Consider the following 13013-nt stretch of genomic DNA (forward strand, 5'->3'; position numbering starts at 1 on the left):
TTCACGATTTGGATGACTCCGTAAGAATTATCGATATTTATACCTATCTACAGTAACGGTGAGTCTCTTTGGAAACCACCTCAAGAGGTGGTTTGCAGGTGATTCTAATTTTTGGCGTAAAATGAAGAATCCAGGTGATTCTTGGAATCTGACTCAATCCGACTCAATTTGTAACCAAACGATTAATTTAATTGGAGTCATGATTCCCTGGAATCTGATTCCAGGGAATTGCGGAACCAAACGCCACTTTTTTTTTTTTTTTTTTTTTTTTCCCCACACACAAAAAATTATTTTCCCCCTCCCTTCCCCCCCCCCCCCCCCCCCTTCCTTTTTTTTTTTTTTTTCTTTTTTTTTTTTTTTTTTTCTTTTGGGGCCCCCCCCCCCCTCCCTTTTTTATTTTTTTTTTTTTTTTTGCCGTTTCCCCTTTTTTTTTTTTTCTTTTTCCCCCCCCTTTTCTCAAGTTCTCTTTTAAGAGTTTGAAGTTTTACACATTTCAGCCCTATATCTTCTTGAAACTCTTAATGATCATCAAAAACAACAGAAGTTTGGGAGACAAAATCATATAACATTGGGGGTAAACTTTGACAACCCTTATTTATACAAATAACATAAATATTTGAAGAATAAAATCCGTTAATGTAATGCAGAGAATATGGAGAGCAGTTTCCTTCTCCATCAATACTGAGCTACCTGCTTAATGTCAGTGTTTGCTGAAGAAAGTTCCTTGAACCTGCAAAGTTTGCAAACTGTTGAAAGGAGGGAGAGAGTGCGGTACTTGTCTTCTCCTCCCATCATTGGCATGGGGACCCCAATCTTGACAGGGGAAACATAGTCTTGCCTGTAAGTCTGACCCAGTACTCCCTCAACTCGCTCAGACAAGCTCTTGAACCTGAACTGGGTTTCTAAGTGGGCGAAGGCATCGTTTGGTGGCAACTGATAGTTATGAACACGGTTCTCCTCTGCTCCAATGGGTGTGACCTTCACATCCATCTCTACCAACCCAGCAACTGTGACCCTGACACTGTTGGTTTCATCAGTCCTTTCGATGATGACTTCCCTGTCAGCGTCACTACTCCGCCATTCGGCTACTTCATCAGCCGGTAACTGAACTGTTTCTCCATCCCAGTGAACGACAAGCGCATCAACGCTGTCATCCCAACGAGAAACTCGCTTAGCAGCGAGTACAAGTGTGTGGGAATCAAACATGACGGCGAGGGCTTGGACCCAGGTGAAGTCTCTTGTCCGCCCAGTGGGTCGGGAACCGATGAAGTGGGCATTGATCTGAAGATCATTATCTGAAACAAGAGCGAAATTGCCACCGGTGGCACCATGGAAATAGAACATCACACCGTCTCCTCCAACAAACCTGGGGTCATAACAGATGGATCCATATCCATTGCATTTAGCTTTCCTATCTGTCAACAAGTAAATCCTTTTTTAAGTATCTGAAAAAGACCAGTAGCAGTAGTAGTAGAAGAATAAGAAAGGAGGGAAATGATAGAACTTACACTTGCAAGTGGTCTCACACTTGTTACAGTTGATGTAGCATCCCTTCGCCTTCTTGTTCTTCTTGGGCTTCCTGGTAGGGCACTCAGAGGGGCATTGCAGGGTCTTTTTATAGCACTTTCCAGATCCCTGGCAAAGAGCTCTTTCTTGTCCATTCTTTCCCTTGGACAGTTCCTTGTAATCTGTGGCTTTGTCTTTCTTGTCATCTTTGGTGCTGTTGCTTTTGCCATCGCTTTTGTCATTGCTGTTACCTTTGTTGTCACTTTTGCCATTGCTGCTGCCTTTGCTATCACTCTTACCATTGCTGCTACCTTTGCTATCACTTTTACCATTGCTATCGGCAAAGGCAATCTCCATGGAGATAAACAGAAGAAGGAAACAGACTACTAGAAACGACTCTTTCCTGCCCATCTTTGCCTTAGATAAAAGATGGAAAAGGTTAGGGTGGTGAAGGTAGAAGAGCTGAAAGGGGTCTTTTATAGGCCCAATCCACGTTCATTCCTTCTCCTACAAACAAAGGGCTTCTCATGAATCTGCATGGTGTCTTCTGTATTCTTTCAACTTCCTTCTAGTTTGGGTTGAGTAGTTGACTAATTTGGAGTAAACTTTTTTGTATGCCTTAATGCTAAAATGTATAGGTGGGTTGGGTAGGTTTAAGAATCAAAAACTGATAAAATAATGGCTTTGGTGGGTGGTTTCAGACTTTGATAATGAAATCCGATATTAGTGATCTAGGTAAAGATGTTCTTCCTTGATTGTTAGCTAGCTCTCCATATATCCTATTATATGATCTGGGTAAAGATGCCCTCTTAGTATATTTTCTCTCCTTGAATACTGTAACCAGGTTTAATTAAGACCCTAATTAATGGCTATAAGAGTATACGTACGATGATCTGGGTAAAGTACTTTCTCGTTTGCTAGCTACCCATGAATGATTTAATACGAAAAAGGGTTTTTATTAACCTGATTTGATGAAGATGATCTGGGTAGAGTAGTTGATTTCTTTCGTTTTGACCACCGTCAACTTGCCAAGTAGTGCGGCACAGAAAGATAGCATCAAAGGGTGTCTATCTCTGGCTATCCAGGGCTTCAGTTGAATTTTAAATGAACAGTGAAATGAGGTTGACCTGCATTTGAAGTAACCACAGACCATTTGCTTAGTAACGAGTAGTTGATGAAGCACATGGGACATCGGTTGGAGCTTGCAAGCCCTACAATCATGGGTTAATTTTGAAAACTTAGTTAAGACGACCAACCCTCACGGCCTCTCCCCAGTCCTTACTTGCGAACCCTCTTCACCATGCTCTTCTGTCTCGGCCCCTCCTTTGAAAACTAGATTTTTCAGATTGTGGGCCCAATTGGGATGTATTTTTAAAATAGATTTATCAAATGCCCATTTCCATAAACGGGCAATTTCTTAGCACTTAAAGAGCTGATCTCCTAGGATAGAAACGTTACCAAGTGCAATACTAATGTGCCTTTTATTCTCTAAAATCCAATCTCAACATCTACAATTTCAAGTTATACTAATTTGGGATTTGAAGTAAGGTTTACACCACAATCTTGCTGTCCTAGCTTATAAAGCTTTGATTGAACTGAAAGAACTTAACCTTGGAGGTAACTTATAATAGAGGAGTAATTAAACTCTTTAGTCCCACCATGCAAACAGAGGTGGACCACAAGCTGATGCATATATAGAGCCCCTCTTCCAAAGAACATGTAAGCCCATTGTAAAAAAACGGTTTTGCAATAGTTGGGTTTTTATCATTTAGGCAATGGCAACAGAAGTAAAAATGTAGTATGTTACTGCAGGACATTGCATTGGGTCAAAATCCTTGACATACGCCAGTACTCATATCACTGGTTATGATGAGAGAGTGTGGACCTAAACCCCAGCCAAGGTTGATTGACTAGGACCCTAACCCCTTGCCTAGGATCCCAACAGAGGTAGCCAGTACATATGAGGGATCAGAGTGACTAGATCTACCTAGAGGAGGGCTGGTGTTATATCTTAAAACATGTTTGCCTTATTAGAGACTTGCATGGTTAGCTACTAGGTGCATTCATATTGTTGCTTATCACCTTTTCATCTTACTCATGATGTGTTTGTGATGTTGATGTATATATGATATTGTTATCTTATGGAATTTGTCAGAACTCATATTTATGGATTGTCTCTACTTTTTCTTCAAATGACTATATAGAAGTGGGAGAAGTTCCATATGTATGGGAGAACTCCAATGAAGACACTGTAGAGATGTCAATGGGAATTGGTGCTGCACAACAGGAAGCCTCTTGTGGGTGCATGGAGTGTTCTTATGACACCTATTGACAGAAAGGGGATCCAAGTGGTTGGTCATTTGGATAGGTTGATGAGAGAGGGTTTTATAACACCTTTTATTGAGAGACTAGAAGAAGGGTGTGCTAGTCTTGAGAAAGACAAAAACAATAATTAAATCATGAGATTTTCACTTCTACCGAAAACATTCTTTTGGATACATTTCCTTTGATTCATTCCTTGGATTACATTTATTATTTTTCATTGGATTTGGGACCCTTTATTCGTTTACATTAATTATTGAACTATTCTTTGCTCTTGATTTGATGTTGTATCTATTTATTATTACTGATGGATAAACCATGGATCTTGTGGCTGTGGATCACACCCACGGGTTGTCAAGTGGGTCCGATACCGGCGGGTGGGGTGTGACACTCATGTTGGGATATACTTTATATTACTCATAATATGACATTAGTTGTAATTTTAAACTGAATAGCAAGGGGCTAGATTGCCGATAAAATTACAACACATGCTATTACATTGTTTGAAAAAAACAACTTCGGGATTATCAAAAGGCAATCACAATTTTTTTAAGATATGCATGATATATATCTTACAATTGCATAATATCATATAAAACATGCTCACAATACAAAACCATATGACAAAATAAAATAACCATGTTAAAAAATTCGCCCAATGGTGAAGTTACGAAAACAACATAAACATGTCATATCATGTTTCATATATAAGAGGTGTAATTTGATCCTAAAAAATGGTTCATTGTGTCTGGAAGGGTCCAATACATAAAACCCTAAGAGAATGCTTCAAAATTCTTTACGGTTTAACTAGAAATAAAAAAAATATTAAATATATAATATTTCAGTTTTTTTTTATTATTCACTCAACTAAAACATGATATATCATATTTCACATATATATGGGTGAAATTTGGTCCTAAAAATGGTTACATCGATTCCAAAAGGGTCCAAAACATAGAATCCCAAGAGAACGCTTCAAAATTATAGTATTCTGAATTTTTTTTTTTTTTTTTTTTTTTTTTAATGATACCATCAATTAAATCGGTTCATAAGCAAATCCGAGACTATTCGGTTAAACTGAAATGAACCACTATATGTGGTTAGACCATTAGGGTGGTGAAGGTTGGAGAGTTGAAAGGGGTCTCTTAAGGCAACCTACAGGGGGGTGAATAGGTTGCAACTTGTGGACTTGCTTTATTTTTCGGTTTAATTGCAAATATAAAGTTAATTGTAGATTTCATTGATAATTAAGAAATGTAATTAATCTACAAGACAAGTGTTTTATAGTGGTTCAACTTTGCAAGTATATGTCTACTCTTCTCTTGGCCTCAAGAGAGTATTCCACTAATGATTATCTTTTAATACAATGTGTATATATCAATTAAACCCTTTACAATCTATATTTAATAGGGCAATAGCACCCTTTAAAATATCTGTTCTAAGTAGGGAAAAAGCACAATTTACGATCTTTGTTCTAAGTAGGGCAAGAACACCATCAATTAACTCTAATCAACCTAGACTAGAATTGAACAATCAATATAATTTGAATAAGTGAAGGATATTACCTAACAAAAGGAGTGACACTTTAACCCCTTGTGTGAATGTGATGTAATGAGGAATGAATGCTCAAGATATGAGATGCACCACTAATAAAGTCTCAATGACCTTCAATAACTCCAAGCTTGATTCCAATGAGTTTGCTTGACAACTTTGGAATGTCCATCAAAGTTGGATGGAGTTGGAAGGCAAACGATCAATGCTAGTTCACCAATTTGAGAGCTTTGAGAGTTGCGAGGTAGTAAATGGTCAATGGATAAGGTAGGGTGTAATACCCCCCATATTTCTAACCCGAGACGTATTCCAGTCCAGACCGTAAGTCGGGTGAACTGTGATATCCGGTTGACCATACCTAGGACCCATGGATATTACCTTTATCCAGGCCGCCTTGGCTGGGCGTTGTCGGTGTTGTTGGAGTGTCCGGTGAGGTAGATCTCCCCATCTCTTTTTAGGGCTAGGTTGGCTTGGATTCGCCCCTGTAGCCCCTTGTTGGATTTGGGGCGTTCTTGGCGGTCGTCGCGCTCTTTTTGGTTTTGCCCTCTTTGCCCCGCTTCTTTGGTCCTCCGTCTTTCTCTTTATTTTGCTTTTTGGGGTTTGGCGGCTTCGAGTCTGGTTGTTTCTTCTTTTCTTCTGGCTTTTGTTTGAACTAACCCTTTTCTCTCTTTTCTCCGTTAGATTGGTTTTACCCTTTTTCCTGTCTCTGTGATTCCCCTTGGTATTTTTACCCTCTTTTTTCTCTTGGATGATGTATCCCTACTTCCGTGAGATGGTTATCCATCAGAGAGTTTGGGTTCTATTGTGGTGTGGATTATTTTCTCTCACCCTTTTGGTTGGGAGTGTTTTTCGAGACTTAGGATGAGTTACTCCCGGATTGTCGGTTCGCCGTTTGTTGAACTCCTTGTTTTGGGCGGTCACTAGTGGCGGTCGCTTCCTCGGCCGCGCGCACCAATTGGATTGTTGATTCATTGTTTATGTGACTTATATATTCTAATACCCCGTGTTTAGGTGATTCTGTTTGGTCTACTAATGTTCTGGATTCCATTTTACGCTTTCGTTATATGCAAGTGCCTATCTTATCTATCTACATATACTTGACATGTTAATCGATAGTTGTTAGTCTTAATTTCTATTGTTATATGCTCTGTAGTTGTATTTATTTCTATATACTCTGTTTTTGCTTGTTTCATAATTCCTGTGTTGTGAATGTTTATGATTATGGTTTGGTATATGGTTATGATAGTTGGGGTGTTCCTTTTGGGATATCTTGGTGATGATTCGGGGTGTGGCACATGCCTGTCTTTCAGCACTATCATGATTAATTGATGACATTGTTAGGATGAGTCTAGATTGCATGGCTAGGTACCCCACTGCTACTACCCTTTCGGTGGGGTTGCCGGTCCCGTGATGCGTGATTGCTTGGTGGTCCCCGTTAGTCATATAAATGGTAGGGTTGCATTGTTAGGGTTGGGCTCATGGATGTCCGGCCGGCCGGGTGTCGTGAGGTCATGAGGCATCCGCCCATTTGTGGATGATCTGGGTTGGAGTGAGTCCCGAGGTGCCGTCCGTGGGATTCTTACTCCTAGGTTGGGGATCTGGCCGGTTGGTTGGTGCCTGGGGATGTATCTGGACTTCTGTGACATGTAACCATTATGACCTTGCATTGGTTGAACCCCGCATGGCCTTACCAATGGTCGTGGTGGGGTGTGGACTTAACCCCTACCATGGTTTGTGGCCAGTGTGGACTTTCCCTTTTTCCGGATCCCTGAGGTACGGTCCTTGGGATCGGTGGTGAGCTTCCCGGGGAGGGCTGGTGTTTTCTTGCATGTCCTATTAGAGCTTGCATAGTTAGAAATCATGCATCATTCATGTTTTGCATTCATTCATATTATTGTTGTATCTGGCATTTTTGGATGATGGATGAGATATATGATTTTTCTTGAGTTCTTTAGAACTCATTCCTTTATTCTTTGTATGTTTTTTAGCCTATCGAGGGATTTATATCTCGAGATGGGCTGGTTCCCTTGGGCAATCCCGTTTGGAGATGTCCCGCCTGGAGTGGTGCATGTGGGGTTCTGGTGCATGGAGTGCGCTTATCGCACCGGTTGATGGTCGAGGCGAGGTGGTCAAGCGTTCGCCGAGACGGAGAAGAATTGGAGAACCCCTCACCTTATTAAACTGGAGTCTAAGTTCATTGACTTAGAGAAACAAATTGATATAAATACTTTTGAATTATTCCGCTGCCCTCATTTTTGTTTTATCCTTTATTCTTTATTTCTTTCCTTTAATATTGGAGCATTTTGGGCTCCTGTAATTCATTTAATTCGGTTATTGAATATTCTTTGCTCATGATTATCTCGTATTTGTCTTAGATATTGTTGATAGACTAAAACCTTGGATCTTGTGATGGATCGCACCCACGGGTTGTCGGGCGGGTAACCGAGACCGACGGGTGGGGTGTGACATAGGGACTCTCAAATGGGGGTGGTTGGGTTTATAAAGAAGATATTCAATGGTATGGCCCAACCTCCCAACGGATAGAAAATTTCTGTGAAATTTAAGTTTAGACGGACGTCAGTCTCAATTTGTATCCATTAAAATATAGCCCTTAGGCTTAAGTCAGAACCAGACGGACATCCGTTTGGTCAAATGGTCATCCGTCTAGTTTGCCTTTGCCAGACGGAAATTCCATATGGCTCTCTATGACCATATGGACGTTCGTCTGGCTCAGATGGTCGTCCGCCTACAACACAAAGTGCCCAGTCAAGTTGGGACTTGGACTTGATTGGGTTTTTGGTCTTTATGGTCAACCCTAAGCCTCATACACTTTTCTAATATGTTCTAAGTTAGTCTAGTGACATGATATGCATATAATTCAATGTAATTACATATGATTGTATCTGAATGTGTCCTAAGTCCCTAATTCATCAACGTCTTGAACTTGACTTCAATTCCCATATTCTTGTGCTTTGGTCTTGACGCTCATCATGATTTTAATTATTTGTCCAAGATTACTTGAGCTTTACTTGGGCTTGAACGTCCGGTGAGTTTGGTCCAATGAGTCGGATTTAGTCCACTTGTTTTAGTAATGAGCTAGACAATCACAACTTAATGTAGACATTAGTAATTTGTTTGTTATCATCAAAACTAATAGATGTTGATGTGGACATGACATTTCCCAATAGGGTATTTATAGAACTAATCACCTTCATTTCCTTCTCATACAATCAATGACCTTATCAATTTGCATTGTTTGCTTCTTGGGTACTCTTTTTTGTAAGATTAAATTTAGCCATGATCACATAGATTGATAAAAACACCATAAAATAATAATAATATAAGATGATGAAACATACCCTATGTAGGATCCATTGAAGATGGAACATAGTGGAATCTTTTTTTTAGTCTCCCACGAAGAACGAACCTGAAGTTGATTTTATGATCAACTTGATACTAGATCTTCTCCTCTAGACTCCTCTTTATTCACTAGCTTGATGGAATAACTTCTCTAAACTAACACTTTATTTGCAGAAAATAATGTGATGCATTAGAGTTTAGAGGAGGAACCTAACATTCTTTATAGAGGTAAACTGATTAGATCATCCATCAAGATCTAACAGTCCATATTAGCTTACACTAATCAGTCTATGTAAGAATTTTAGAAACCATATATTACCCACATCAGACCAATAAGGAAAACCAAATTAGAGTGTAATACAATCAATGAAGCCCATCTTATGTGAAATATTTTATTAATACTTTAACATTTTGAACTTCCTATTTGGGTTGAGTAATTTGTTAATTTTTGCAGTAGACTTTCTTGTATGCTTAAAAGGGAAATTCAAAAATGTCTTGGGTGGTTTAAGTGTTGAAAGGATGACTCAGGGTTTTCAAGTGGAATAGAATTTCCCTTTAAATCTCCTGTTTTAATTATATTTTATTATTTTATATTTTCTATATTGATTTCGTATTTAGTATTAGATTGGTTCTTCAATAAATTTAAGATTAGTTTATTTTACTTATTTTTATATTTCTTTTCCTAGAGTGGAATTTACTTAGAGGGTAAAAATACCCCCGTTGGGGTTTATTAGTGAAATATACATTTTTTAGTAATAATTTCTTCAAATTCCAAGAGTAAATGTTATAAATATGTACAGGGGCATTTCTATCATTTCATTCTGTTAGGATAGGAGTGTCTTATTTATTTGTTTGAGAGGGTATATGTGCCCTTTCAGTGGTTTGTATATATATCAGTTGGGGCTTTAGGGCTTCTCATTCGATCCATTCTCTTCTTTCGTATTCTCTCTGGTTTTGCGAGAGTTGTGCTTGAGTTTGCTGGTGGTGCTTGCTGCTGCTATTTCATGGACTATATAAGCATGGTTTTGGAGAGGCTAAGGTGCTTCTAAAGGCTTGGGTAGTTCACTGGACTTGGTGGATTCAGTTTGCCTTGAAGAGGAGATTGGGTTCTACGATTAATCAAGTGTAGTCTATCTGGTTGTGTAATCTCCTTCTTGGTTCATGCTTAGGGGTTCTTGTTGGGGTAGCTCATAGTACTGGAACCATATCTTGCTATTTGATTAGTACATGACTTGATGAGTTCACTAACTTATCCTTGGATGTAGGTCCTTGTGACCGAACCAAGTAAATCTTTGTGTTCTGTTGTTTGTTTTTCGTTTATGCTACTATTCCACTGCGATAGGTATGGTTTTCTTAATAGTTTTGGTATCAGAGCTTGTTATACGGTATATACCTTGATTGATTATTTCTTGTATGTTCTTGTTTGCTTCAATCGAAGGCTATTCTATTGATTTCTAGATGATACATGTTGTTCTTGCTGTTGTTTACAAACATCTTGTGTTTCGGTTCTTGATAAATCATAAGCCCTAATTTTGACCGAAACCCTAACTTAGGGTTTGACCAAATTAGTTTAGGGCTTTTGTATATAAACCTAATTGAAGTTGTTTGCAAGTGAAACCCCCTGTTTATTGCTTGAAATTGAGACTCAAATTCCCAGTTTGAGTCAATAGGTGGTTCGGCTGTTAGGGTTTCTTGAAATTGATTTGGGGTTTTTGTCTTAAACATGCTAGATATATGAAATTGATGTTTGATTTGTAATTATATTTTGAAATTGGTTATGTTTTGATTACTGTTTACAAAATTACATATTGATTGTAACTTGTAACTTGTAACTTGGTTCTTTCTTATTGTTAACTATTCTTGTTTGTTATTATAAATCTCTTGTAGTCTGTTGTTCATTTGAAATCTGTTACTTGACTTCTTGACTTAATACTGAAATTATTATATTGTTTATTTCAAAAGTTTGTTTAATTCTGAAATTGTTTAGTTAAATAATTTCTTAGTGTGTTGCTGATTTAATAAGTTATCCATTTTCTAACTAAGTATTCTTTATCCTTCTATCATAGCTCCTACTTGATATGAATTGGAGAAATTTGATGGTAAGGGTGATTTTATGGTTTGGAAGAATATAATGCATGTCATTCTTGTTCATAATCGATGTCATAAGGCCTTAAAAGAAGATATGGAGGTTTCTAAAGTCTCTAAAGGGAACAAAGAGGTCTCTTCATCTATGACTGAAGAAGAAAGGGAAGATATGCAAGATCTTTGTTATAGTACTATCATCTTGCACTTAAATAACACAATTATAAGAAGGGTAAGAGATTGTAAGATTGCAACTCAGGTTTGGCTTAAACTTGAACAGCTTTATTTGACTGCATCTGTTCCTAATATTATTCTGTTAAAGGAACAATTGTTTAGTTTCAAAATGGATGCTTCTAAGTCTCTTACTGATAATGTAGAAGAATTCTATAAATTGTCATGTGACTTAACTAATTTAGATGAGGAAGTAATTGATAATACTCTTGCTGTTTTGTTATTGAATTCTTTGTGTGATTCTCATGTTGGTGTTAAAAATGTTATTAAGTATGGTAGGAATTCTATAACCCTAGATGATGTAATGGAAGCATTGAAAATTATGGATATAGAATTGAAAAATGAGAAGAAGGGAAAGCAAGTGAGTGAGGGTTTGTTTGTTAATTCTAAAAGTAAAAGTGTTGATGAAACTTAAAGAAAGTTCAATAATAATAAGAAAAGGAAGAGATTTGTTGGGAAGAATAGTAATGCAAGTAATAATCAGAATTATAATGAAAAATTTAATAATAATAAGAGAATCTGTTATTATTGTAAAAAGGAAAGACATATAAGGAAGTATTACAAAAGAGATAAAACGAAAATGAAAATGAAATAATGGAGGCTACACATATAGCTGATGTTACAAGTGATGCACTTGTAGTATCCCCTAGTAGTAATCTTGATAGTTGGATTTTAAATTCAAGTTGTACTTTTCATATGACTCCTAGAAGAGAATGATTTATTACTTTTGAGTCTATTAGAGGTGGTAAAATGTTAATGGAAAATGATCATGCTTGTGATGTTGTGGGGATTGGATCTATTAGACTTAGAATGAATGATGGAACTGTTAGAGATCTTAAAAAGGTATGACATGTGCCTGGACTTAGGAGGAACATGTTGTCTTTAAGTCAGCTAATGCTAGGGGTTTTCATTACACCTCTAGGGATGGTTCTCTTAGGGTTATGAGGGGTAGTAGTGTAATTCTAATTGCTGATTTGAAGATTTGAGTTATACTTCTTGAATGGAAGTGTAGTTTTAGGGGTTGCATCAGTCTCTAGTAGTGTTATAAGTGAGGTGGAGCTTTGGCATAGGAGATTGGACCACATTAGTAGTTAGGGTCTTGGACACTTGTACAAAAGTGGCCAAATAAGCCTTAAGAAATTCAGTCCTCTAACTTTTTGTGATGTGTGTGCTATGGGTAAGTTTCATAAGACTAAATTCCCTCATTTTTCATGTAAGACCTCTCAAATCTTTGAATATGTACATTTAGAAAGTGTGATGAAGTGTTGGAAATGACGATGAAAGCCTAAACGTGTCGCCAGGGAATGCGTTTTTTCCCCTTTTGAAACAACGGAAAAATGGGATATCTTACCTTGTTGTCAGCCATTTTCATTCAAGAGAAAAAATGCTTCCGGTTTTCTAGTGAATTTGTTCACGGCATAGGTGTGAAACAGTGACGATAGCTTCTTCTGGTTTTTCGGCTATTCCTACACTTTCTCCTCTGACAGTGAGTGCTTCTTTTGAGTATTCTTCTGGTTTTTCGGCTATTTTTTTCCTACACTTTCTCCTCCGATAGTGAGTGCTTCTTCTGAGTATTTTCTAGTGAGGGATTTTCTCATCCCTGAAGTGTGTTTTCGCTAAGTGTCTCACTCGTCAATGAGTGTTTCATTTCCTAGCTAGGTTTTTTGCTCTGGAGATAATTCCCTACACCATGCAAGCAACAAGAGGCAGAGGAAGCAAGAGGGTATTCTTACGAAATAGTAATCGGGTGGACTATAGAGAAGGTCGAAGGGACTGATACCAAAACAGACAAACATAAATTGCTCTCTCGGATGATGAGGTCTAGATGTAGATGACGAAATTGAGAACAAAGCCAAGCATCATATTCTCATCATAATCTATAATAGACAAATAGTCTATTATATATTTTAGAGATTTTTTTATTATTTTAAATAAAAATAAAACTGATAATAGATGCCAAA

General features: G+C 37.7%; 1 protein-coding gene across 1 annotated transcript; it reads right to left on the reverse strand.

The window, feature by feature from the left end:
- Positions 1–478: 478 nt before the first annotated feature.
- On the reverse strand, positions 479–1967 carry LOC149021985 (uncharacterized). Its single transcript, XM_089147225.1, has 2 exons — positions 1509–1967; positions 479–1415 (listed from the first exon to the last, which is right to left on the reverse strand). The coding sequence occupies exons 1-2, from the start codon at positions 1915–1917 to the stop codon at positions 676–678; spliced, it is 1149 nt and encodes a 382-aa protein (XP_089003351.1). The 5' UTR covers positions 1918–1967; the 3' UTR covers positions 479–675.
- Between the last annotated feature and the right edge of the window lie 11046 nt (positions 1968–13013).

This window comes from Hakea prostrata, chromosome 3 (genome assembly GCF_041222555.1).
Source record: "Hakea prostrata isolate BN-2017 chromosome 3, UWA_Hpros_2, whole genome shotgun sequence".
Lineage (NCBI taxonomy): Eukaryota > Viridiplantae > Streptophyta > Magnoliopsida > Proteales > Proteaceae > Hakea > Hakea prostrata.